General features: G+C 44.2%; 2 protein-coding genes and 1 non-coding gene across 5 annotated transcripts in view; 1 reads left to right on the forward strand and 2 right to left on the reverse strand.

Moving 5' to 3' along the window:
• RAD51 (RAD51 recombinase) overlaps positions 1-7,632 on the forward strand; it is a 31,147-nt gene extending 23,515 nt beyond the window's left edge. The window contains exons 7-10 of the mRNA XM_024568025.4: positions 5,081-5,194; positions 5,564-5,693; positions 5,916-6,037; positions 6,863-7,632. Coding sequence (XP_024423793.1) covers positions 5,081-5,194; positions 5,564-5,693; positions 5,916-6,037; positions 6,863-6,986 — 490 coding nt within the window. The 3' untranslated portion in view covers positions 6,987-7,632. The remainder of the gene's footprint in view (positions 1-5,080; positions 5,195-5,563; positions 5,694-5,915; positions 6,038-6,862) is intronic.
• Positions 7,633-7,754: 122 nt separating this feature from the next.
• Positions 7,755-25,319, reverse strand: RMDN3 (regulator of microtubule dynamics 3). 3 transcript variants are annotated; one of them, XR_011651438.1, is made up of 13 exons: positions 25,190-25,319; positions 24,610-24,803; positions 22,712-22,904; positions 22,180-22,323; positions 15,569-15,854; positions 14,498-14,600; positions 12,456-12,516; positions 10,692-10,767; positions 10,458-10,535; positions 10,118-10,216; positions 9,776-9,829; positions 9,574-9,701; positions 7,755-9,336 (listed from the first exon to the last, which is right to left on the reverse strand). XR_011651438.1 is itself a non-coding variant. In XM_045201727.2 (13 exons), the coding sequence occupies exons 2-13, from the start codon at positions 24,794-24,796 to the stop codon at positions 9,283-9,285; spliced, it is 1,416 nt and encodes a 471-aa protein (XP_045057662.2). In that variant the 5' UTR covers positions 24,797-24,803; positions 25,190-25,319; the 3' UTR covers positions 7,755-9,282. The 3 variants fall into 3 exon arrangements, 2 of the variants coding, with proteins under 2 accessions (XP_045057662.2, XP_024423492.2); XM_045201727.2 differs by having other exon boundaries at positions 9,574-9,654; XM_024567724.4 differs by lacking the exon at positions 25,190-25,319 and adding an exon at positions 24,994-25,161 and having other exon boundaries at positions 9,574-9,654.
• Positions 11,486-11,612, reverse strand: LOC112312107 (small nucleolar RNA SNORA51). The gene has a single exon (XR_002975552.1). It is a non-coding gene; the product is annotated as a small nucleolar RNA SNORA51 (small nucleolar RNA).

Genomic DNA, 25,319 nt, shown 5'->3' on the forward strand with positions numbered 1-25,319 from the left:
ATGATAAAGGAGTTCTTATCGGAATGGTTACACAGCAGTGAGAATGTACTTATTGATACTGGACTGTATATTTTGAAAGGGTTAAAATGGTAAATTTTATGTATATTTACAATAGTATTTTTAAAAGATAATAATCCTAAACATAAGAGCTAAAACTAACACTTTGGGGGCGGGGGAGAAAACTCTGATAAGGATCTAGTATCCAGAATATATGAATAACTCTTACAACCAGAAAATAAAATGACAACTCAATTTTTAAAATGGGCAAAGATTTGTAAAGACATTTCTCCAAAGATATGCAAATAGCCAATAAGCACATGGAAAGATATCATCATTGGTCAAAGGAAATGCAAATTAAAACCACAGTGAGATACCACCACTGGGATGGCTATAATAAAACAAATAGTACCAAGTGTTAGGGAGGGTGTGGAAAAACGAACCCTTCTACATTGCTGATGAGAATGTAAAGTGGTACAGTCACTTTGGAAAAGACTATGTCAATTAAACAAATTTACCATATGACCCAGCAGTTTTACTTTGTGTACCCAAGAGATGTGAAAGCCTGTCCAGAGACTTGTATGTGGATGTTTATGGTACTGTTATAATCTCCAAAAATTGGTAACAACCCATTGTCTGTCAACTGGTGAATGAATATACAAAATTTGATTTATTCATTAGATAGTATTTTCATTATATATGAAATACTATGCGACCATAAAAAGGAATGAAGTACCAATACGTATTACAATATGGAGAAACCTCAAAAACATACTAAATGATAGAAGCTAAAGATATTGTATGTGATTTCATTTATATGAAATTTCCAGAAGGGGAAAATCTATAACGTAAATAGATAGTAAATTAAGTTGTTGCCTGGGGCTGGGGGTAGGAACGGAAATAACTGCAAATAAACTTGAGATCTTTTTGAGGTGATGGAAATGTTCTAAAATTGGATTGTGATGATATTGTACAACTCTGCAAATTTACTAGGAAGTCATTGTGAGGCTTAAGTTGGAAACTGCCTAGCTAAGTAGAGAATTTTCTTTTCTAGTTTTATAATTAAAGTCAAATTCTCTTCCCTGTTAACAATTTGAGGAATCCGAGCCATGGAGTGTATACCATTGAGACATAACATTAGTTTGGAACAATAATTGTAGCTTTTTGCCTTTGATTACAAAATCCCTGTCATAAAAAAAGACTTCCTCTCTTGCAACCTGATCTTAGTTTTCTAAAGTTGTGTATACTAAACTGTATCTTCCTTCCCAAAGTTGTTTTTGGTGTTCTTGTACAGAAATTGCACTTTTAATTTAAGCACACTATTTTAGTAGTCAGAGAGTTCTCTTGGATAGTCATTAAGATTTTGTCCAGTAATGTAATTGGGTGTTCAGATAAGATAGGTGAGATAGTAGAATATTGGCTGTGAGGACAGACATTGTGTTTTTGTTTGTTTTTTTTATCCTCATCCAAAGACACACTTAATGATTTTTTTTTTAAGATTTTATTTATTTTTAGAGAGAGGGGAAGGGAGGAAGAGAAACATTGATGTGATGTGGGAAACATCAATCAGACACCTCCCACACGCACCCCAACCGATGAGTGAACCCGCAGCCCAGGCACATGCCCTGACCAGGATGGAACCACTGACCTTTCGCTCTGTGGGATGACGCTCTAACTGAGCCACACCAGCCAGGGCAGGGGCTTTGTTTTGGTCACTCAAAGTATCCCTAAGTCCTAAAACAGAGCATTCAGAATGAATTGATATTTATTAAGTAGGGCCATGTTTATGAATTTTATCAATTAAAAGAAAAATAGATGTTTAAATAGAAATTTCATTAATTCATTGTAATCATTTCTACCTGTAACTAAATTTCTGTTTATGCATATTGCATTTAAATTTATATTTCTGCGAAAATTACAGAGCCTCCTTAAGCTAATACCAAATTTCCCTTCACAACAGAACGACCCTCCCTGATTAATTTTTGCCATGCCATGGTGAAAAATATTAATCCACATTTAGGTTACTGTAATTCAGGGTTCTCAGAATGTGGTCCTCAGTACAGCTGCATTACCATCACCTGGGAACTTGTTTGAAATGCAAATTATCCGACTCTACACCAGATTTGCTGAATCAGGAACAGTGACTCTGAGGATAGGGTCCAACAAGCTCTCCAGGTAATCAAAATGTTTTGCTGAAGTTTGAGAACCACAGTCGCAATTGTCAGTGTCACCAACGTTTTTTCTGAAAGTTCTTTTAAGTACTATGAAAGAGCGAATGACAGTACCCCTTTGAGGTGATACAGCAGTTTTTCAAACTTACATGTTAAGAATCACATGAAACCTGGCTGGTATTGCTCAATGGATTGAGCTCCAGCCAGCGAACCAAAAGGTTGCCAGTCAATTCCTGGTCTGGGCACATGCCTGGGTTGCAGGCCAGGTCCCCAGTTAGGGGTGTGTGAGAGGCAGCAGATGGTGATGTTTCTCCCCTCTTTTCTCCCTCCCTTCCCCTCTCTAAAAATAATAAAATATTTTAAAAAGAAATCATCTGAGGTATTTGTTAAATATACAAATTAATGTGTCTTCCCTGAAAATTGTGATTTATTGAGTCTTTTTTTAGGCTCAAGGATTTTTACTTTTTTAACAGATATTCCAGGTTATTCTTATCTTTGAGGAAGTTCCAAAAACACTGTGAGAGAGGATGCTTATTTCTCAGCAACTTTTTTCCAAATCGTGGGGATTAAAAGTTTCACGTAGCTTTAGGAACGTAAGCACAGAGATCCCCATAGTCATCTTTGTGCACACTGCTGAGAGGAAAGCCAGGGTATATTTTTTAGTAAATCTAGTTAGCATTCATCAGGAGATACTTTTTTAATTGATGCTTAGAGCGAGCTCAGAGACATTGATTTTTTTTTCCACTTATTTATGTATTCATTGGTTGATTCTTGTACGTGCCTGACCAAGGGATCCAAAACTGCAACGTTGGTGTATCTGGACAATGCTCTAACTAGCTGAGCTACCTGGCCAGGGTGCCAGGATAATTCTTTGTTTTTCTGGTAAACCATCCATGTTCTGGTAGCAAAAGATAATCTCCCTTCCTCACAGTAGAGTACATCAATGTTTCCTGAGGCAAGACTAGAAGACTTGTGTGGTATAATACTTTGGCCTCTTGAGTCTTTTTAAAAATCTTACAGCCGTGATTTAAATATAGAAAATTTTATCTCCTATTCCCATTTTATTTGGTCAGTATCCCAAGGAAAATTCTGTTCTTCGTCTCCATATTTTCATTCCCGGATTTAACTGATATTCATTATTATCAATCCACTTAAGGCCAGGACTTAATCTTTCATTTATGTTGATGATGGTGAAGAATAGCAGAGGACGTATCCAGGAAAGTACATAATATGAAGACTCCATTGTATGGTGTAGAAAATGCAGTTGGGTAGGGTGGCATCTCCTGATTTCAAGATTTAGCTTGTTGCAGTGTTATTTCAAGTGCTAGAGCAGTCTTTTGTTTTTCTATTCTTTTGGGGAGAAAAACTAATAAAGCTAAGTTTCAGAAAAATAGGTTTGATGTAGTATATGTTTTTGTAGTGGTCATAGTGTCCACATAGAATGGACTGCTTCTTTAAAGACTGATAAAATCATAAACATAGGAACTTTTGGTTCTCAAAGAATTATATCACATCGATTTGTTTAAACATTCTCTTTTGAAATATTACATGAAGGAGGTATCTTTTTGGACTATAATGAACTTAGGTGACATTAATATGAAAATATGATGGGTTAAAGTGACGTATATGATTTTCTTTGGATGGGTTGTAGGTAAAGCTTTATTCAGCAACATTTATTCAGAATTTACTAGATATAAAAAAAATGTACTAGGTAGAGGAGCTTAGTCTTTACCCCAAGGAATTTGTAGTCTAGTGAAAGAATGGCAGGGTGTCCCCTCACAAGTGCCATAAAAAGACCTAACTCAGTTTTTTTTGAAGCACAGAGAGGGAGAATCATATATATTTGAGAGGTACAGGGAAGTTTTTATGAAAATACAGGCAATTAGTTGAGTCTTGATAGATGCATAAATCAAATTATCTTTGAAGAAATGGGGCTTCGTTATAGTACATTTAATGAAAATGAAAGCTGTCTTACTTGAACCATTCGTGTCTTAGGTATCAGTTATAAAGGTGAGAAAATACAGATTATCCTAAGAAAATGGAGATATTTTATTTGCCTTTTTTTTTTTTAAGAGAGGGGAAGGAAGAGAGAAAGAGAGAGAAATATCAATCAGTTGCCTCTCATACACCCCAACCAGGGTTCAAACCCACAACTTAGGCATGTGCTCTGACCAGGAATCGAACTGGCAACCTTCTGCTTTGCAGGACGATACCCAGTCAGCTGAGCCACACTGGTCAGGACTATTTGCCTTTTTTAAATATATATGGGGGGAATCATTATTGAGATACGAAATGAATTAAGGTGTCATTCATTTAACCATACTACTGAATTTTGCCGTGTATAATGTGCACCTTTTTGCCCAAATTTTTTAGGGAAAATAAGAGTGCACATTATACATGGGAATTAGTACTAAAATGCAGGTGTGCGTTATATGCAGCAAAATATGGTAGATACATGTCACATCTTATATCTTAACTATAATTACTAGCAAGAAAAAGAATGTACTTGCTTCTGTTGAACTTTTAGAATTTTGAGTTTTTGTTTAGGTTTTATTCCTGTGTAACAAGTTTATATGAATTTAATAGATCTTTGAGTGATTTTTTTGTTTGTTTGTTTCATTCTCAATCCTGTCATGTTGCTCTTGGTTTTTCCAGGAGAACATTGTTTCCTTATATTTGGAAATTTATACTTTAGGAGTTTTCAGTAGATTTATTTTGAAGGCCTGTCAGATAGATCTTTTCAAAGCAGTGCCGTCATCTCTCCCCTCTGTACTTTGTCTGGACTGCACTTCCTAATAGGAAGGGAGTTAATGTTTTTTAGCTCCAGCACCACCTCTTACCTAACCATCCAGGTAACTTCTCATCTGCCTGAGTTCTGTGTGCAGCCTAAAAATGTCTCTCCTCTCTTCCAGATATGGCCTCTCTGGCAGTGATGTCCTAGATAACGTAGCATACGCTCGTGGGTTCAACACAGACCACCAGACCCAGCTGCTTTATCAGGCATCAGCTATGATGGTAGAGTCCAGGTATGTGCTCAGTAGAAGACACTGAATATGCTCCCAAGATCTTTATCCTGAATGTTATACAAGCTATTTATCCAAATTGATAGTAGCTTGAATTAGAAATGGAGATTTGAGGTTTAGTTTCTATTTTGACTTTCTTGCTTTGTGGTTAAAGTCAAGTTACTGTTAAAAAATGAAGCCATGATCCACCTGAACTTGTTGGAAATTTTACCTTGTTATATGGTACCTCAGACTTGAAGGTTTGTACAAATATGTTAATGAAATATCTATGTAGAACTATAACTATGAATATGGAATTTTAGTATAGTGAGGAATGAAGCAGAATCTGACATAAGCTAGAGATAGGCTTCAGAGAACCCTTGTTCCCTGTAGGTATGCACTGCTCATTGTAGACAGTGCCACTGCCCTCTACAGAACAGACTATTCCGGTCGAGGTGAACTTTCAGCCAGGCAGATGCACTTGGCCAGGTTTCTGCGGATGCTTCTGCGACTTGCTGATGAGGTAAGTTGTGGGGTAGTGACAGAATAACTCCTTTCAGGGGCCATGAACCCCAGAAGACTTGCTGGGAGGCCAGGACATCAGGGCTTGGTTATCACCCAGATATCAGTTAGATATGAAGAGAGACTTGAGTCGTTCATTGGTTTGTGAGGGAAAGGGTGGCATTAGTAAGGTCCTTGGAATGTCTGTGGCCATAAAAAATAACATTTATCCTTTCTTCAACAGTTTGGTGTAGCAGTGGTAATCACCAACCAGGTGGTAGCCCAAGTGGATGGAGCAGCCATGTTTGCTGCAGATCCTAAAAAACCTATTGGAGGAAATATCATTGCTCATGCCTCAACAACCAGGTAAAGTGATGGAATAGATGGCTTCATCTTGGAATGTCATGTTAACTATGAAGCAGACATGAAGATACATTTCCCTGTTAAAGCTACTGTTATGTAATTGCACAAAGGAGCCTTTGCTAAATCTAATTATCATGCTTTGGTTATTGTAGGTGTTTGCTTTTAGTTCATAAAAGAATTAAAAGTGTCCTGATTGGTGTGGCTCAGTGGGTTGAGCATCATCCTGCAAACCAAAAAGTCACAGGTTCAATTCCCAGTCAGGGCACAGGCCTGGGGTGTGGGCCAGGTCCCCAGTTGGGAGTGTGTGAGAGGCAACCGGTCGGTCATTGTCTCTCTCACACATCGATGTTTTTCTCTCTTTCTCCCTCCCTTCCCTTCTTTATGAATAAATGAATGGAAATAATTGGCCCTGACCAGGCAACTCAATTAGTTATAGCATTGTCCTGATACACCATGTTTGCAGGTTCAATCCCCAGTTAGGACACATACAAGAATCAACCAATGAGTGCATAAATGAGTGAAACAACAAATCAATGATTCTCTTTCTCTCTCCCTCTCCCTCCCTCCCCATTCCCATTCTCTCTCTAAAATCAGTAAATTAAAAAATTTGTTTTTACTCAAAATAATTGTTTTAATATGGAAAATCCACTAAGGTCAGGGAGGACAGGGTAGAAATGGTTTCCTCCAAGTTGGAAGTACCCTGAGGAATACAGGATTCCAAAAGTCCTTTTAAGGAGTATATACATCCAAACTTTTTTAGTTCTACCATAAATAGTCAGGAATAGAATTTTAATAACTTGGGTGTTTTGGTCTGTGTCTTTGGGTCAGACTTTACCTGAGAAAAGGAAGAGGAGAAACCAGAATCTGCAAAATCTACGACTCTCCCTGTCTTCCTGAGGCTGAAGCTATGTTTGCCATCAACGCAGATGGAGTGGGAGATGCCAAAGACTGAATCATGGGCTGTTTCCTGTGACGAACCTAAGTGCTGCAGCCTAGTGGGGAAGACTGCTCCCTGGGGTTTCTCGTGGGCCTCTTCCTGTTGTGACTTCCAGAAAAAGGCTTCTGGGAAAATATCTATTATATCAGCTTTTCTGGTGGTATAAACAGGAGACAGGTCAGTAGTCATAAACAGATGTGTTTATTCCTTCTCTAGAGAGTGTGTTAATCTCTATGTGAATTCTTTGGTTTTGCGGGGTTGGTGTACGGCATACCTTTGACATAGTGCCTTGTGGTTGACTCATGACTAACAGCTGGACAATCTTGTGCTTCCAAGAGAACTAGAGCTGAGGAGACCTGACTCTTTCCTCACTGTCTGAATAATGTTGAAAACAAATGTCTTAGCTTTGTGGCAAAGGGAATGGGTCTCCTCAGAGGTTCTTTTTCTCTGTCAGTGAATCTGTCGATGAGACAGAAGTTTTTAAGTTTGTATGCTTGAATTATCTTATGTAAGAATTTGTTTTTAGTGAAGGAATACTGAGCAGACCTGCTGAGCCACCAGCCCTTTAACCACCTACTTGCTTGGTTTTGGCTTTTTTTCTTGTTTTTGTTTTTAACTGCTAAGAGCAGCAAGATAATTCTGGAATCATAAGCATTTCAGAGGTTTAAGTAGATTCAGGGTGGGACTGCTATAAAGTAATTTGTAGTGACTGCTGTTTATAGGAGTTACTCTGGAACAAACTAAGTATTTCGAGATAGGGCCTTTATATCTTTTTGGCACTGGGTGATCCGTTTCTATTGCTTTAAAATTGAAATTTAGAAGGGAAGTCCTACATTCAGATGATTGAGCTTATTGTCTTTCAACCTAATATACTATTACAAGATGGATGTACCATGGCTTTCCTGTGGCCTTTGTTTTTATTCTGTAAGTCTCATATTGTAGAACTCTGATGCTTCCCTGGATATTCTGCTTCAGGGGGTTGATATACTCTTCTTCCGCTTTAAACTTCTACTCAGGATGGGTTTTAACAAGCTCTTCTAATTTCAAAAGGCCTCTCAGCTAGTACTTGGAGGAAGGGCAGTGAAAAATCTCTGCTGGTGCCTGTGTCGATCCTAGTGCACATAGGGAGGTACAGTTTGATGCAGCTTTGTTTTAAAAGCAGTTCTGTTTCCTGGCTTTTAAGAATGGAGTATCTCTCAGGTCTTCTCTTACGAAAAAACATACCTAGGCTGGTAGAATAAAGCCACAGTGACAGATTCTAGAATGAAAGCTTCGTTCTTGTATAAAAGCATCTCAATATTTTAGGACCTATAAAGTATAAATGTCTTTGACTTAGCAATTTGTCTTAATTTTCCTCCTAAGTGGGATTAGGCTTTGTGCTGCTGCCTCAAAGTGGGTCAGGGAGCACCTGCTTACTTGGAATAGGCCTTATTAGGCTAAAAATTAGCTCTCTGCCTCTATTTTACATGTAAATAAAATTTTCACTGAAATAGCATTAACCAGAGAGCCTATTCTAAACTCTTTGGTGCTACTTTCTACCTGTCTACAAAAGCCTCTGTAGCAGGTAACAGTTACGGAAGTTTCAAGCATAAGGAGTTGATAACAAATAAACATAAGGGAATATAAATGCTTCTAATCAAATTTGGTTTATTTTAAGTTTGTACCAAAATATATTCCAGGCAACTCCTCAGATCATCATTTTACTGTCTCATAAGCCTTATGCACAACTGTCGTTCCAAAAGCAGCCAAGACGTCCAGCCCCTCGGCCCAGGAATACAGTTAGAATCGACATGATAGGTGAAAAAAGAGGGCAGTCTCCGTGGACTGCCCTGATCCTTCCTTTTACCTTGATAGGCAGGATAGGACCTTAGGACTATGTACTTTGGTGTTGAATATTAATCAGTGAAAAAGATGGGATTAGAGAGCACAAGTTCTGTGCTTTGTTCTTACAGCTCTTTGAGGTTCATTCAGTTTACCAGCAGTTAGAAGGCGGCCTTCAGTTCTCTACCCACATTCAATCCTAGAACAGGTCTTGATTTTTCAAGAATTCACTTAAGGGAGATTACAACAGAAACTCAGGCTTAAGTACTTCCCCAACTGTAGATTAGTTGAGTAATTAGAATAAAGTAACCAGTAGACAATAGGTAAGAAGGTGGTAGCAGGTACTGGTTAGACCCAGGAGTCCAGATACTCCCTTAACCAGTCTTACTCAGTTTCCTGATCTAAGCGGGGTCTAAGGGGAAAAAAGACTTGATTTTCGTCCCCCTTAAGCAGTGGTATTTCTCAAGTCGTGAAGGCCATTGTAATGTGGTTAGTTTCCTAAAATTACTTCCAATTCTTCCAAGTCCTTCTGGAAAGCTGAATCCTAGGGAGACAAGAGAACAAGACTAGGACCCAGAATCTAAGCCAACATTCCCCAAACCACTGGTACCCAAGAAGAAGGGCCCTTTGCTTCCTTTCTGAGCTGTTATCATAGCACCTACATGCAAAAGTATAGATTCTTTTCTAGGGAAACAAGATTTCAAGGAAAGATTTTCTTTCTTGAAAAGGACCAGGAATGATTTGATGAACCCAGTGTTAGAAAAGTTCTTAAAAGCATTACCTCATTAGTGACATCTGGTAGTTCTTTGGCCAGCTTTACCCACTGTCTGGCTTCAGAGTTTTGTCCTAGTTCTCTGTAGCACTGAGAAGAGACAATAGTGAAAACCTGGGAGAAAAACCAGCAGGAGACTAGAAGGGCATAGTAGGTATGCTTTAGGAGTTTTCAGAATATTATCAATAGGTGTTGAAATAGGTGAATTTACCTTGGAAATATACACCCTTCCTGATTTGGAAAATCCTGGCTGTATTTCTTCAGCCTGGAGGACAGAGGGAGACATTTCAGTGAGGTGTTCCCAAACTCAAGTCAGGCTCTGAGGTATTTTAGAGATTTCCAGTCCTCCACCTGGAGACTGATTTAGTGGGTCTGGAGATGGATACACACACTTTTTTATATAAGCTCTCCAGGTGGTTCTGATTTTCCCATAGAATAGGCAAACAAAACTGTCCCTTGCCAGAATCCCCTCCAAACAATGTCGTTAGGAAAAGCTTGTCACCCAGGCATTTTTGGCTGTTGTCCACCCGCTCCCTCCCTCCCTCCCCAATACCTTTAGGAAACTCTGGAGGGCGTCCTGCACGGTAGCACTGAGAGGGCTTTCAAACAAGGCTGCGGCAGTTTTTTTTTCCAGCCAACTCAGGTGAGCGACCTGCCACCAAAAGATCAAGGTGTGAATAAAAAGTTTTAGCAAGTATTTTTAGAAATATTGCATATTCTATACTGAAAAGAAGCAGGGTCAAATAGAGCTGGGTCCAATCATAGTAACATGATCATTCAGAGGAAATGCACTTGAGCCAGGATGAGGCCCCTGCTCCCAAATTTTCACTGCAAGCAGATCAGTGTCATAGGACACTAAGGGTCCTTATATTAAGCCCTGGAATTTAGCTTACCTGGTAGTACCACCTGCCAAGGAGAAAGTGACCCATGGGGTTTTCTGGCTGGAGAGCGAGGGCTTTGTCCACGTGTTCCTGAGGGGGAAATGTAAATATAAACTAACATCAGACACCAGAGTTGATAAGGGAAGAGGGGCAAGCCATGGAGGCAGAGGAAATACCTTCGCAAGGAGCTAAGATGGAGCAGGAAATATGGACAGCACAAGGGAAAGAAGAGAAGCCTTTCCTCACCTTGAAGCTAAAGCCACTCTGGATGCGCCGCTGGATGCCCTCATGCTCAGCCAGCTGACCACAAAGCACTGCATACCTAAGGGGGAAGCAGCAGCAAGCTCAGGGACAGGGATGGACTTCCCACCCACGGCCTACAGGCACCACCCCTGCACCCTCAACTTAGAGCTGAATATATCTGTGAATAATTTGTGTTTTCACAGACCTGTGGTTCCAATCCATATTCTTCTGCAAACACAGTGTATACATATTGGATATAAAAAAGCTGGGTCCTCCACAGTAAATCTATCTTATACTTAATATTTAGGCAAGGTCTTGATCCAAATGTCCAACAAATTTCTTCTAATGAGTACACATGGGTATCATAAAAACTTTAAAAGTTCTCTAATAATCAGCATCATAGGGTCAGATGCCTGAGTACATTGCTTTTCCTCTCCTGAGCAGACGCTAAAAAAAGAGGTCTCATTAGCCTCGGCAGTATACACGTAGGCCAGCTGTACTCTGGCACAATTAAACTGGGATGAGGTAGTCTGGGAATTTCTGGTGTTAACTTGAGAACCAATAGAAGCAAAGGAAGAAAGGCCTCTGATTTCAGCCCTCCTTTACATCTTTCCAAGGGGCCAAAGCCAGCCAGCCAGCTTCCCATCTTTTGTGTTGAAAAACACGGGTCTCATTACCTCATCCCTCCAGCATTGTTTCCAGGGCACAGTTGACATTAGAGTGTCTAAAGGCCCAAGGTGCTTTTTCATATATTCACCAATCATCTGGGGGTATGTTTTTTTTTCTTTCTTTTTCCTCCATGTCCCCCCATTCACAATACAGCCCAGGCAAAGGGCCTGGGCTGAGGTGTATATGGGGTGGGTTCACTCTGCCTTTCTCTGTACAGGCAGTGTAAGAACAGCCTGTGGTAAGCACTGGGAGGCCTGGGGGTGTTTCTATGACATACTTCCAGGGGCTCATTTCCATATTTAGTCCAAATAGCTATTTTCCAAGAATAAGAAAGCATGAGGTTGATTTCCATTCTTGGGAGTCCGGGAGCCCCAAGGAAGCCCACAGAGAAGTAGCACCTGTGACGCCCTAGAAACAGTGACGGCCTGGCCTCTGAGAAGACGCCTTGCAGAGATAAAGTTTCAGCAACAGACAGAGAAAGCCTCTCAGCTCACAGTCTGAGGACAGAGATGGAAAGAAGGGAGGCAGGAAAGGAACATTTTTGCTAACACTGAGGTGCTGGAATCAGGACACAGGTTGGCCCTGACCCATGCAAACTGGCAGAACTTGCCCTCACATGAGACCACAAACAGGGCTGCTGCTTTTGTGAGCTAAGAAAATGACTAAACCTCCTGGGGGTGAACTCACATCCATTTTTCTTGCAAGCCAAGCAAAGAAGCCAAAGCTCACCACCAGCCAGGGATAGCAACTAGGGGAAAAGGAGGTTGTGCAGGGGAAGGTAGCTGCAAACTGGCTCCCTGAGGAGCCAAGAACCCACAAGTTTTGTAGCTAAAGTGGCTTACAAAGCTGCTCATTTCTCCAAGCCCACCAGGGAAACAAATAAAGCTTCTATTCTCCCCTGCCTCATCCTGAAGGCACCTGCCAAAGAAAACTTCCTTAGGTCCCCACCTGGGGGTAGGGTGGGGCATGTGGAAGTAAAGGCCAGAACTCCCTCTCCTGGTTCTTTTGGCAGATGCCTTTATGGCCAGGGCAGAGACCATAAAGCCCCTCCCCCTCCATTCTGCTTGCTCTTCCTGGGACCCTGCATGGTGTTATTACCATTGGTGACAGTCAGCATTCTCATTCCCCTTCTCCAGAGCGGCCTCCGCTTCTTCTTTTCCTATAGGACAAAGGTGATCAAGAGTTGGCAAAGGCTCCCAAGCACACTTCCTAAGAGGAGGCTTTGGGAAAGAATGACTGCTCCGGCTCTCAGCAATGCCTACCCAGCCTGGACTTGTTTGGAAATAGTTGTGAACTTGAACAGAGTGAAAAACTGCAAATTGCTTCTCAGGGATGGCTTCTGCTTCACCTCACCTCCCTGATCTCTGCCATCAGCAGACCCAGCTAGCTAGTGTTTACAACGCCTACTGATGTGCTCACAGGACTTCAAACATGAAGGGACGCAAAGCCGATCTGAAACTGCCCAATATACCTGACCATGGAGGGTCTGTTATTTGGAGTCTGTTAATAAGCTTCTAGGTGTCCATGAATCTCTCCAAGGAGAGGGTCCACAGCTTCAAAAATTCTCAAAAGGATCAGTGATCTGAGAACACTAAGCAGCTCTAGGCCAAAACTCACCAAAGCCAAATGGACTAAGGTATGCCCAGAAATGACTTTCACTTTAGTCTTAAGTTTTCTAGGAACCAAGACTAACAAAGAAATTGAGCCCTAAACACAAGAAAGTTCTTGACAAGGGTCCCCTAGAGTGACAAGGAACATGGAGCCCTCCAGATGAGGACCGTCATGCCTACACAGTGGGAAAAAGAGCACCCCGCAGAATGGAGAACTTCTCCTTTGATTAAAATGGAACAAGTCATGTGTTGCAATGGTGGATTGGCTAATCTGAAATGTTTCTTCATCCTTAAGTGGCAGTAATTATGGTATGTTGTACATGCAGCAAATATATTTTTAAGACAACTGATGAGAACCTTCCATCTCCCTTTCCAAACAGAAGAACCATATGCCCCCACTAATGAGGGGCATTGTCTCTAAAGGGATTTTTCTCTCCCCCTTCACAGAACTGTCTCACTAGGAAAATAAGTGAAGAATGAGAAACAGTCCCTGCCAAGTTATACATAGGGGTGAACAGGTATCTCCTGAGATCCCAAAGAATAGCTTCCCCTGGTGGTCCAGCTTCCAGAGGTAGAACAAAATGAAGAACTGTAGACCCAGCAAGGATGGTCCTAAAAAGCTAGAGTCCCAGAGCGGGGCTTCCCAAGATGCTGCACAGCTATTTACCTCCAACAGGAACCAACCTGTCCAGGGTGTTAAGCTCGGGAAACCAGACCAATGCTGGCTGTGGGGGCTCCTAATAAGATATGATCAATGACCAGAGGGAAAGGAAAGGTTCTTGTAGATACCAAAAATAAACCAAAAACTGATCAGAATCCTCAAAGATTCAATAACATTTACAAGGCTGTACTTAAAAATGTGGGAAAGTAGACAAATCCATTTTAGATAACTAACGGAATCACAGGACATGGACATGGAGGCCCACTGATGGTGCATGCCTCAGGTGTGTGGTGAGGCAGGACACATCACCTTCCCCACAAAACCAGTTGTTTTTTAAAGCAGGATTCTCTGTGACTTAATGGCAGAGAGGGATGAACCCTGAGCCTGAGATAAATTAGATGCGCCCTATTCCCCAGGGCGCAGAGTTGGCAACAGTTGCTAAGCAGATCCCAGGGACTTCTAAGCTAGCAGTGTTCTCCCAAACTGCTACTTGCAGGTGCTCAATAACACTCCATTCATCTCTTAGAACGCCTGCCCCACAACCTCCACAACTGAAACGAGCAAAAAAACCTCTTTGGATTAAGATAGGAGATTTTGCCCTCTTTTTGTGGTTGGGGATTGAAAACAAAAAATTAGGCTGGTATGATACAAGTACTTCTAAAAACACTCCCAAATCATAACAAAATGCAGATTATTCTTTGTATCAAGGAAGCAGGGGTCCCTTGGAGCCAGAGTTAATCCCTAGTAAGTAACTGAGCTACAAATGCCATGGCAGTCCCTATCTCAGTGGTTCCTCTGGGCCCCAAGCAGGTGGGCTGGCTCCACCCCACAGTCAGTCACCTTCCCACCAGGAACCTGTTAGCACTTACCATTAAGAGCATATGACTTCTTCTCGCTCACCTCTTCAGCGAGTTCACACATGTCACTGTAGGCCCGGGCTAGGCGCCAGAGGAAGTCCTGCCGACTTCCATACTACAGACCAAACAGAGAAAGGGATGGGGGCCCCTCTTCCCTCAGAGATTTGGGGCTCTGGCCTTCCCACACCCTAGGTTCAAGTTTCCAGGCTAGTGTGTTACAAATGCTGACTGACAGGCCAGTTTTATGTAGTCCCACATCCCCATATGGCCTCCCATTTCCTGGGCATTTTCACGTTTTTTTTCATTGTGTCATCAAGATTCTTTTTCTTGCCCTGGCTGGTGTGGCTCAATGGATTTGAGTGCCGTCCTGCAAACCAAAAGGTCACTGGTTCAATTCCCAGTCAGGGCCTTGCAGACCAGGTCCCCCGTAGGGGGCATGCAAGAGGCAACCACACATTGATGTCTCTCCCTCTCCCCTCTAAAAATAAATAAATAAAATCTTTTTTTAAAAAGTCTTTTTCTGTGCCTTAAAGGTCATATTGAAGTTGACCTTTCCTTTTACATTCTCAGCAGGCCAGAATGCCCTCACTCTAAAGTAATGCCCAAAAAAGGGGAAAATTCCAATTTGGGGGACATTTATACACTTGGGTGGACATAAATTCTGGCTATGAACCGGAGGAAAAGGGAATTGTGGTTGAGTGAGCTACACATTTATCCCTGGTGTTAACTTTAAATGGGGTGTGCAGCTTGGGCTCTGCTTCAAGGGAAAAGAAAGGACATTCCAGTTCTCTCCATAGTTCCCTGTACTGTGACAGGTGGAGTTCTTTCAGTGCCTCTACAGAAGGTGGAGGACTGCCCACAGGAGGAAGCTCTGGAGCAGGCAGTAAACCTAGGCCCCTAGGGGCCGCATTTAGCCCCGTGGAAGAGGATGTTCAACCCTGGGGTACAGGTGCAGAACCAGCCATCTCACCCTCATTTTCCTTCCCATGTCACCTTGCAGGGTCAACAACCACAGCGGCCTGCTCTCATTCCCTATGGGTCAGCAGGGAGAGGGGGCAGGCAGACAAGCAACTGGAGCCTCACCGCTAGCTTGTTGTTGAGCAGCAGCTGGAAGCCCTCGCGCTTGCTCTGCTCACTGCCCTGGTGCAGCTCATCAGCTTGCTGTAGGAGGGGCAGCACGTCCTCCAAGCCAGGGGAGCCTTCAGCCTCCAGGGCTCTGGGAACCGGGCCTGAAGCCACCTCTGTCTCCAGGTCCAGAGAATCCTTTCTCCCCATCTTCACGGTCTCACAGCTCACTTCATCTTCCCCATCTTCACTCTCTCTGTCAGAGTCCCGCTCATAGTCAGACTCAGCATTAGCTGTTGTATAACTGACAGAGAAATGCAAGTGTCAGGGTCAACGGAGGGGATCATTCAGCCCTGGAGTCCTAGAGTCTATCCCCTACCCACAAAGAGGGACTCTCCATGACACTGTTGTCCAGAGCACCAAGTAAGGAACATTCCCCCTCACTGAGGGGCAAAAAACTACTCTAGAGAAAGCTTCCTATGAGAACTCTGGGCTGCGAAAATGATTTAAGGGAAGAGTGACCAACTCTGGGGGCACTGTGATGGTGAGGGGCTACTATGAGAACCCCCTGCTTAGCTATTACCAAATCTGCCAGAAAATAGAGAAAAAGAAAAACCTAGAAAGGTGTGCACCAAAAGGTTGCCAGTCAACCTCTCAGGGTATAAGAATTAAAAGGAAATTATTTTTCACCTTTTAATATGATTGATTTAGTGAGCATATATTCTTATAAATAAAAAAGGAATGGATGTTTAAGATAAAAACTTTAAGGGGTATGAAGGGACTAAATGTTAATGGGAAAATTAAAAAAACTTTAAAGTAGGTGGGGCTGATCTGAGCTAGATGGCTCACCAGGCTCTTGGTCAATCACTTTGACTTTATCGGCCAAAGGCACCTGTCAGAACCAAGATGGGTGGGTGCCAGCTTCTGAGGCCCTGGGCAGCCAGATATCCACATTATCTTTCTCAATTCAATGTGTACCTCTATCGCAGGTCAGTAACCAAACCTAAACTACAACAGGAGTAGCCCTTGGAAATGTCTGGAATTGCTGGGGGTGGAGTGAGGGCCATTTGTAGCTGGAAGCAGGAGAGGAGGAAGATGCAAACGGAACCCCCTGGGAAAGTATCTGAGGCCACCATAAGCCAAGGGTCTCCTAGGGAACCCCAACCTCAATGCACCCATTGAGCAGAAAGCCAAGTTTCTCTCAGATCTTGGCCTCTACCAGCAGCTGATTGGGGTGTTTTTCCTAACTGCCAACCGAATCAGACAAAAACTGAGTAGGGAGGAAGGTAAGACTTGTGCAGAGAGGCCTCCAGAATGAGTAAGAAAATGTAGGTTCTAGAAGCCAGAAGGTTCTGAAGCACAGGAGAAGACCTTTAGGGACAAGCTTTCCTCCATCTTGGAATGAAAGATCGGGGAAGGATCCCTATTTCTGGAGCAAAACAGAACTGAAGGAGAGATGAGGGAGACACCTACAAATAAATTCAATACAAGAAGCCTAGGGCCCTGGCCAGATATGCCAAGGTTGCGGACTCAATCCCCAGTCAGGGCAACCAATGAGTGCATAAATAAGTGGAACAACAAATCGATTTTTTTTCTGTTTTCCTCCCTCCCTCTCTCCCCCTCTCCCCCAGTTGGCCAAAAAGTTCATTTGGTTTTTTTCCATAAGGTGGCTCTAGTAGTGCTTAGTTGTCTTTAACGTCATTTGAAACAGTTTTGTTCGATTGTATTGTGACAGCTGTCATATCAGCATTTTTTAAAAAAACTATCAAAATTGGTGAATTTTTTTGTAGCGATTTCAATATTGAAGAAGGAAGAAAATATGCAACATTTTCAGCACATTGTGCTCTATTATTTCAAGAAAGGTAAAAATGCAACTGAAACACAAAAAAAGATCTGTGCAGTGTATGGAGAAGGTGCTATGACTGATCAAACGTGTCAAAAGTGGTTTCATGCTGGAGAGTCTCACTGGACGATGCTCCACGGTCAGGTAGACCTGTTGAAGTTGACAACGATCAAATCAAGACATTAATTGAGAACAGTCAATGTTATACCAAGCGGGAGACGGCTGACATAATCAAAATATCCAAATCAATACAGTTATTGATGAAAATGAAAAATGTCTCTTATTTTACAGAAAAAAACATATGGAGTTTTTCGCCAACCTAATATATATGAGGTCTGTCCAGAAGGTATCCAGCCACGTAATATGAAAATAGAGACATTTATTGAAGAAGATACAAGAAACACTGTACACAGGACAATGACGCCTCCATCTTCAAAGTAGGCACCTTGGGACCTCACACAGTTCTCCCAATCGCTATCAGCTGCCCCATCATATTTTTCTGAATTTTATAGACAGTCTGAAATCTCTTCCCTTTCAAAGGTGATTTTAGTTTTGGGAAAAGCCAGAAGTCACAGGGCACCAACTCTGGGCTATAGGGGGGCTGAGTCACCTGGGTGAGTTGATGTTTCACCAAAAACATCTCTGCACGAGACGTGATGCATGAGTGGGCACATTGTCAAAATGAAGCTGCCAATCACCCATTGCCCATAAATTGCAGCCTTCTGAATCATCCAAATAGTTTACACAGAGGAATGTTCAAGCTTAATGCAAAATTTGATGCAGATTTGTTGCTCTACTAGTTCAGTCATTTGGAATGTGATGACCACACAGTACACATGCTCACTCAATGGCTTACCAGCCCCACTGACTAGTACAGCGAAGTCATCATTGTTCACACATGTGCATTCCAGTCCACTCTCCTTGGCTGCCAGGTTACATTGATGTCATGCAAACCGTTCTCATTATATTAACAATGGCTGGACTTTTCAGGACAGACCTCATATATATCCCTCCCTCCCTTTCTCTATAGAGGAGCTTCCAGAGTCCCCAAAGAAAAGAGCCCTAGTAACATCTACTATAAAAACTTATATGGTATTTAAAACCTTAGCTTCACCCTGCTTTTTAAGAAGTTATCAAGTTATCTTTCCCCTCTAGCAATTTGCAGTAAGAAACTTTAGAAATTAAAGGGACAAGGAAAACCCCGACTGGTCTGGCTCAGTTGGTTGGCCATCGTGCCAGGATGCAAAATGTCTCCAGTTCAATTCCTGGTCAGGGCACATGCCTGGGTTGTGGGTTCAGTCCCTGGTCAGAGCACATACATGAGGCAACCGATTGATGTTTCTCTCCTTCTCTTTCTCCTTCCCTTCCCTCTCTCTAAAAATAAATAAATAAAATCTTAAAAAATAAAGGGACAAGGAAAAGTGGCATCAGATTTCACAATCAACCTAGTGGTAATGAGTGAGACCACACAGGAGCATCCTAGAGAAACTCCCAACCCATTCCTCAGGCCTGAATGATAACCTGCCCCTAACTAGTCGGCCAGGCCTAAAGGCAAATGGGTGAATGGATTATCTAGGTCTCATCACCTCCAGTTTCGAAAAAGAGGGGAGACCCTATTCCCTGCTGAATTGAAGGCTGTCTTGGTCAATCAGGAGTCTACCAGGGAGGGACCCCTCCTCATATGCTTAGAGCACGGGCATCAGCAGTCTCTCCAGGGAGCAGAGGAAGGAGGAAGATCCTACAGTTTGTGATCCCTCTGGGTCCTAAAGTCCAAGAAGAAGGAGGTCAGGAGGGGCCTATTGCCACCCACAGTGAGAGATGGTAGAGCCCTATGAGGCAGGGACACTCTAGCAAGGCTGGCACAGTGAGGAGGTCTTTTATTGCACCTCAGCCCCATTTCAAGGAGCTTTGCCTCACTTGCAGTCCCACTGCCAGGCACAGAGTGGATGAACACTTGCTGAGTGAGCACTGACATCAGCCCCATGGGCTTCCAGGGCTTGAGAAGAGACTGATCATGTGCCAGAGCTACATGGGCTGCCATCCCTATATTCACATCATGCTCTCACACCTCTTGGACCACCAACCCAGACCTGGAGAAATCCACCAGAGAGAAAGGGGTGGCCCTTTTGTGTGGTATGCTGTGCGGCTTCTGAGATCAGCAAGGGACCGGCAGGGATCTTTGCAAAGGCCGGCAGGATCTGTGCATTCAGACAGTGCACACTGTTCCCACCGTGGGTCGGGGAGCCTGGAGTTATCCTACTCCACTCCTTGGGTGATCAAGGACTCAGTTCCACAAACCTCCCCTCCTAGCAATTAAGTTTCTTTCCGTAAAGTCCGCCTAAGCCCATTAGAGAGACCACCTGTAGCATTCAAAGAAAGCAGGTATGGGCCCCGACCCTGAGACATTCCCAGTGGTGCAGAAGATAACACCAACCTAAATGAGGTGATAAACGCCCAAGAAGGAGAGGGGGTGCAGGCAATCCCTCTTGGATAGGATGCCTGGAAGACTTGCTGGAGGAGCTGGTGTTTTAGGGCAAGCTGGGTTTTGACAGGGAGAGAACTAAAGCTGTCTTTGCTACAACACTTGGGGAGCAAGCTCACGGACCCACACAGTGATTCTGGCTCTGCCACATTGTCAGTTCCCGGGGGGGGGGGGGCGGGGCGGAAGGGAATACAGCTTTCAGTGGGGTTGAGTAGACCATCAAATGTTCTTATCCCTTCATCGTTCAAAGAGGCACTCCTTCCCTCAGGCCCACACGTTCAAAGTCATTCCAGAGTTTGAGGCCTGCTCCCATTATTTCCCCTTGACCTATATGGCACTGACCATGGCAAAAATAATTAGTCACTCTGGCCACTGTCCCAGACGGCAGCCAGCTAAACCACAGTCTTGCATCACATACCCCCACTGGCTTCCACATGACACAAAGTCAGTCACGGGGTGGCCCTGCTGGAGTTCTAATGAAGAAAGCCACCATCCCTCTCAAACCATCACAGGTGGAATGGCTTGCCCCTCACGGGAGCCAGTGAGCACCCACAAGCTGCCCGGGTTACACACTGGCTCTCACTGCCCACAGAAATGTGTATAACTTCTTAGAAATCACCAAGGACCTTGAGTTCCACATCCTGGTCGTGGGCAGAGCTGTGGCCTCTCCTGCTCTACCCTCTTACAGAGTTCAAACATCAATTCCCCGTGCAAGCGACCTGCTTCCTTGGGTGCAGAGAATGCTCCTTAAGTCTCAGGGCCCCTTATCAACCACTTTGTCCTTCTTTCAGTCCAGATGTGTCAAATATTTCATTTCTGCCCCTCCCTAAAACAGCCCTCTGGAAGTGTCTCTCAGCCCAGAGTTATTATGTAAATTGAACAGAAAAGGGCCACCTCCACTTGCCCATGAGAATTCAGATAATAGGGGTCAGACAGCCCAGGCATCAATCGTCTCAAATGCAGCACTAATGCTCCACCAGGGCTTCACTTGTTTCAAGAGGCACCTGAGCTATAAACCAATCTAACACAGTGCCCAACAGCAGTGACAAGGAAAAAGGATAATACTATTCTTAATTTTCTTAGAAAACCAAATGAGGAGAGGCAGGAGAATACAATGGCCCAAACGAGAAAACAAGGCTGAAATCTCTGAGTAAGATGTACTGAACATACTGTACTACTACAGGCAGTGAGCTGTGACAGCTCTTGGTCACTGGGAAGCACTCCCAGTGCTGCATGGGACATGTCTTCCTGTGAAAGCCCCTCTGTGCCCTGACGACCAAGCCATTCCTCCCGGCACAGACCCTCACGCCCTTGCAGATGAGCCCAGCTAAGCTTGAACTTGGCAGGTGTACAACCCTGGGCAAGGCATCAAACCTCACTAAGCCTCAAGTCTGCTCTGAGAAACAGAAAAATAGCACCTACTCCATAGTACCCTTGTGAGGGTTAGGTGAGAAAATACCTCTAACACGCTCAGCAGAGGCCATCACAGAGGAAGAATAACCAGTAGTTATATTATAAGGTGTTTCAGTTAAAGACGGACAACGCTGCAAAGGTCATCCTGAATGGCCCGTTTATAGCTAAACCAGCCATTCTGACCTGACAGAAGGCTTGGGTGTTCTCTGAGCCCATCTCTTGCTTGAGGAGGAAGAAAGGTCAGCAGAGGAGACCTCAAGCAGACCACCTGGGTCGCTGGAGCTAGTGGCAGATGCCGCCGCCGCTGCCAGGACCAGGCATTGCAACAGAGATGTTTATTCAGACTTCACGTTGGGGACCAAAGTTTCAAAATGGCACTAGTGTTTTAAAATCCAAAGTTTTAGCCTGACCAAGTTTGGAGACTCCACGAGACTCCTGCCTGCTGCCCCCTCTGACAGTAAGGCGTATGGTCAGACCTGCTGGGTCCCTGATTACTCGGTTCAGTCACCTCCCATCTGTGCAGCTGGCAAGGGCGCAAGCCACCCTATGGGAAGAGGAGAGCTTCTAGGGACGGGGAGCACACTCAGTGAAGGAAATAAAGTTTTGCAGTTGATGTTACAGGAAAACAAATAAAAAATGTGATGACAATGTAAAAAACACACCCACTCAAAGGAAAACAGATGCACGCAGTAACCACTGTCGACATCTCCATTTTTCTGGATGACATAAGGTGGATGGCTCCTCTTATTTCAGCTATTCTGTATTTATTTATACCCTTATTCTGTTCCAAAAATTTTACAGCAGCTTGGTGTGAATTTTCCATTGACAAACATTACTTTTACAAAACAGAACCTGATTGGAGCCACAACTACCCCAGGAGAGATGACTCACCCCCCTTCACTCTCAGCATCTGTGAATGTGCCTCCCGAAGTAGCTGTGAAGTAGATGGAGCTGGAGCCAGTGGAGTCGCTCCTCTCTCGGGCAAAGGGGAACCTTCGCCGCCGGGCCACTCTCTGGTTCTCTTCCATGTGGGATCTGAAAGGCAGGGCGGGATGAAGCCCCATCCAGCCTGTCTTTCCCCTCACCGTAAGGGAGCCTCTTACTACCACTCCTCATTAAAGGGCCAAGAACAGAGACAAGAACAGAAAATCGTGGGTCTCTACACTCAGGAAAACAACAAGGGCAGCCCCCTGGGCAAACCAGGGCAGACCAGGTTAGTCAGAATGAAGCATTTCAGCTGCTACAACAGACCACGAGGGCCCAAGAGCAGCAAGGAACTTGTGCAAAGCCAGCTTCCCTGCCAATTAGGTGAGAAGCTATAAATCTGGCTCCTCCTTAGAGATGGAAGGCAAAGGCCAAAAGGCCCAGCTGAAAAAGCTGTAGGGGCAGGGGGAAAGGCAGGAAAGGAGGCTGCGTTACTCACCGGAATTCCCCAACAATCTGCCCAGCGAGCCCCTGAAGGCTGCTCCTCAGCTCCTCTACCTCCCTCCGAAGTGCCACCAGGCTGGTCAGCACAAAGTCCAGGCGGTCCAGCACCATCTCCTGCCCTTCTCTCGCAAGGCTGGGCAGCACCGCAGCATCTCCGGCCTCACCCGGAACTGTCCGCAATGGCCTCACTGAAGGAAGGAGGACAGGAGACAGTGATGTCCATGGGACATAGTGAGGAAAAGATCCTGCGCTTAGAATTCAAGAACACTTGCTTCTCATTGGAGTTCAATTTACAAAGACCCTTGAGGCTCAGAAAGCTTATGTTCACAGCTAAGTCCCGTTAACAAGTACCAAGTAACTCTACAGAGAAAACATCGAGGTCCCCATCTGCAAACAACAGCCGCTGTTCTATGAATCTTCCACACCAGGGCCTTTGGCAGTATTGCACACAATGGCAGATGATATAAAATGCTTGCAAGAGTGAGGTTCCTCAAAGTCCGGACAGCCGCCCTGCTAGCATAAAAGAAAAACCTTTACCTGACTACAGGCCTAATTTGGAGATATTGCGGGCTTGGTCCCAGACCACTGCAATAAGTCAAGTATCACAATAAAGTGAGTCATAATCTTTTGCTGGTGAAGGGCTTTGCCTTCAATTTGAAAAATAAAACAAACCAAAAAAAAATGCCTGTGAATGCAATAAAGCAAAGCACAATAAAACAGGGTGTGCCTGTGTGTAATGCCCAAATACCGGTCATTACCAACCACACAACAAAACTAAAACTGAGCTCACTCAAATTCTGATCTTTCACTTCCCGAAGAATAGTCAAGAGCCCTGGCCGGGTAGCTAAGTTGGTTACAGCATCATCCTGATACACCAAGGGAGCAGGTTCGATCACTGGTCAGGGCTCATAAAAGAAGCAACCAACGAATGCCTAAATAAGTGGAACAACAAATTAGTGTTTCTCTCTTTCTCTCCCCTACTTTCCCTCTCTAAAATCAATAATTTTTTTAATTAAAAAAAAAAGAATAGCAAAGAAAATTCTGAGCTCCTCTCAAGAACTTATTTTACTGTCATCAGAGAGGGGCAAAGAGAAAAGGGACAGTTACTGAAAGAAAAGGTACCCTGGAAAACTCATTGGAAAAACACCATTACCAAGCCCTGAAATGAGCTCAACAGTAAATGCTGGTAAACTGAGTGCTACCTAAGGCAATTTTTCTGGAAAAGGTAAAAACGGGGGGAAAACCAGGGAGGTAGACCCCAAGGCCAGCAAGCATAAACCTGTTAAATCTAGTAATAATCTAGGCCAGATTACAATACACAGCCAACAGTGTTCAAGACTGCAGAGCAAGAAAGATCCCTGGGAACACGGCCACTTTCTCCTATCCTCAGCAGGAGGAGGACTACTGCTAAGCAATTACAAACAAACCACTAGGAAAACCACTGGGAAAGTAACAATCTTTTTTAATCTTGATTTCATCATAAGAAGGATAAAAACACTTGGACTGGATAGTCTCCAAGGTCCCTTCAAATTCTAATATGTAATTTAACACGTAAGCCTCAAGACTTTGAATTCCTGCGAGATTAGATTTTTCTTTTGCCTACTTTAGTGCTCTTCCTCTACTTATCAAACACCGCAACCAACACTAAGCAAGTGCTATATACATATGGCACCACTGTGGCCAGAACTAAAAGTGAAAGCTAAACAACCTTTTCACAATATACTTTCCTGGGATTATAGGAGAAAGAGTACAGAAGAGAGAATGCTTTCCTTTTCAATAAGCTTTTCAAAAAGGTGAGAGACTCTCAGGCACCCGAGTTCCTTGTCCCGTCCCACAGGCTCTACTAAAGGCAGCCTGGTTCCCCCGCCCATTGGTCAGTGGACCGGCTCCTACCCTGGCGGCCGGGCTCTGAAGTCTGCGTGAGGTCCAGTGAGTTGGGCAGGAGCTGGCTCTGGACATGGCGCTGGGTCCGTTTCCATCGCTGGCTGTAAAGGGCACAAAGGAATCCAAGGCCCGCGGCGGTGCCCAACAGCAGTCCCAGCCCGGAGCGGGCGCCGCCCAAGACCCCCAATCTAGACATGATGCACCTGCAGCCCGCGTGAGCCACCGGGAGCAAGCGGGCGTGGGGAGAGAGATTCGTGAGCGTGGCCCACCCACCGCCACGGCGAACCCCTGGAGACATCTCTTTGCCCATACCCTGAGCTCCCAACTACCCTCACCCCAATGCGGACCCTGAGACTCGGCCAGCCGCGAGAGCCTAACTACGGCGCCTCTCACCCAGCGTGGACACAGCCTCTCCTCCAACACGCCCCCTAGCCCTGATCTCGGAGTCAGGTTCCTGGGCTTCCAAACCCTCCCCTCGAGCCTCGCGACACTGCCCACCACACGCCTCCGCCCTGGCCGCAAGCTCCTGGCCTCCCCCGCGCGCTCTGAAGGCGCCGAGGCCTGGCAGGGAATAAACTCAGACCCTCACCCGGCCGCTCAACACCATAGCAGCAGTTGCCACCGCCTCACGCTGTCAATGACCGTGACGTCATTAAACGGCGCCATAAACCCCGTGAGACGTTAGGAAGGCGCGGTAAGATGACCACCCTAGGTTGCAC

Source organism: Desmodus rotundus, chromosome 7, assembly GCF_022682495.2.
Source record: "Desmodus rotundus isolate HL8 chromosome 7, HLdesRot8A.1, whole genome shotgun sequence".
Classification (NCBI taxonomy): Eukaryota; Metazoa; Chordata; class Mammalia; order Chiroptera; family Phyllostomidae; genus Desmodus; species Desmodus rotundus.

Excerpts from the sequence above, each read along its gene's own strand:
- RMDN3 (XM_045201727.2), bottom strand. The coding sequence starts at position 24,796 with ATGTCTAGATTGGGGGTCTTGGGCGGCGCCCGCTCCGGGCTGGGACTG. Across the intron at positions 22,905-24,609 it reads TTCAGAGCCCGGCCGCCAGG|TGAGGCCATTGCGGACAGTT; the intron begins GTAGGAGCCGGT and ends TCCTTCCTTCAG. Across the intron at positions 15,855-22,179 it reads GATGCTGAGAGTGAAGGGGG|TTATACAACAGCTAATGCTG; the intron begins GTGAGTCATCTC and ends TTTCTCTGTCAG.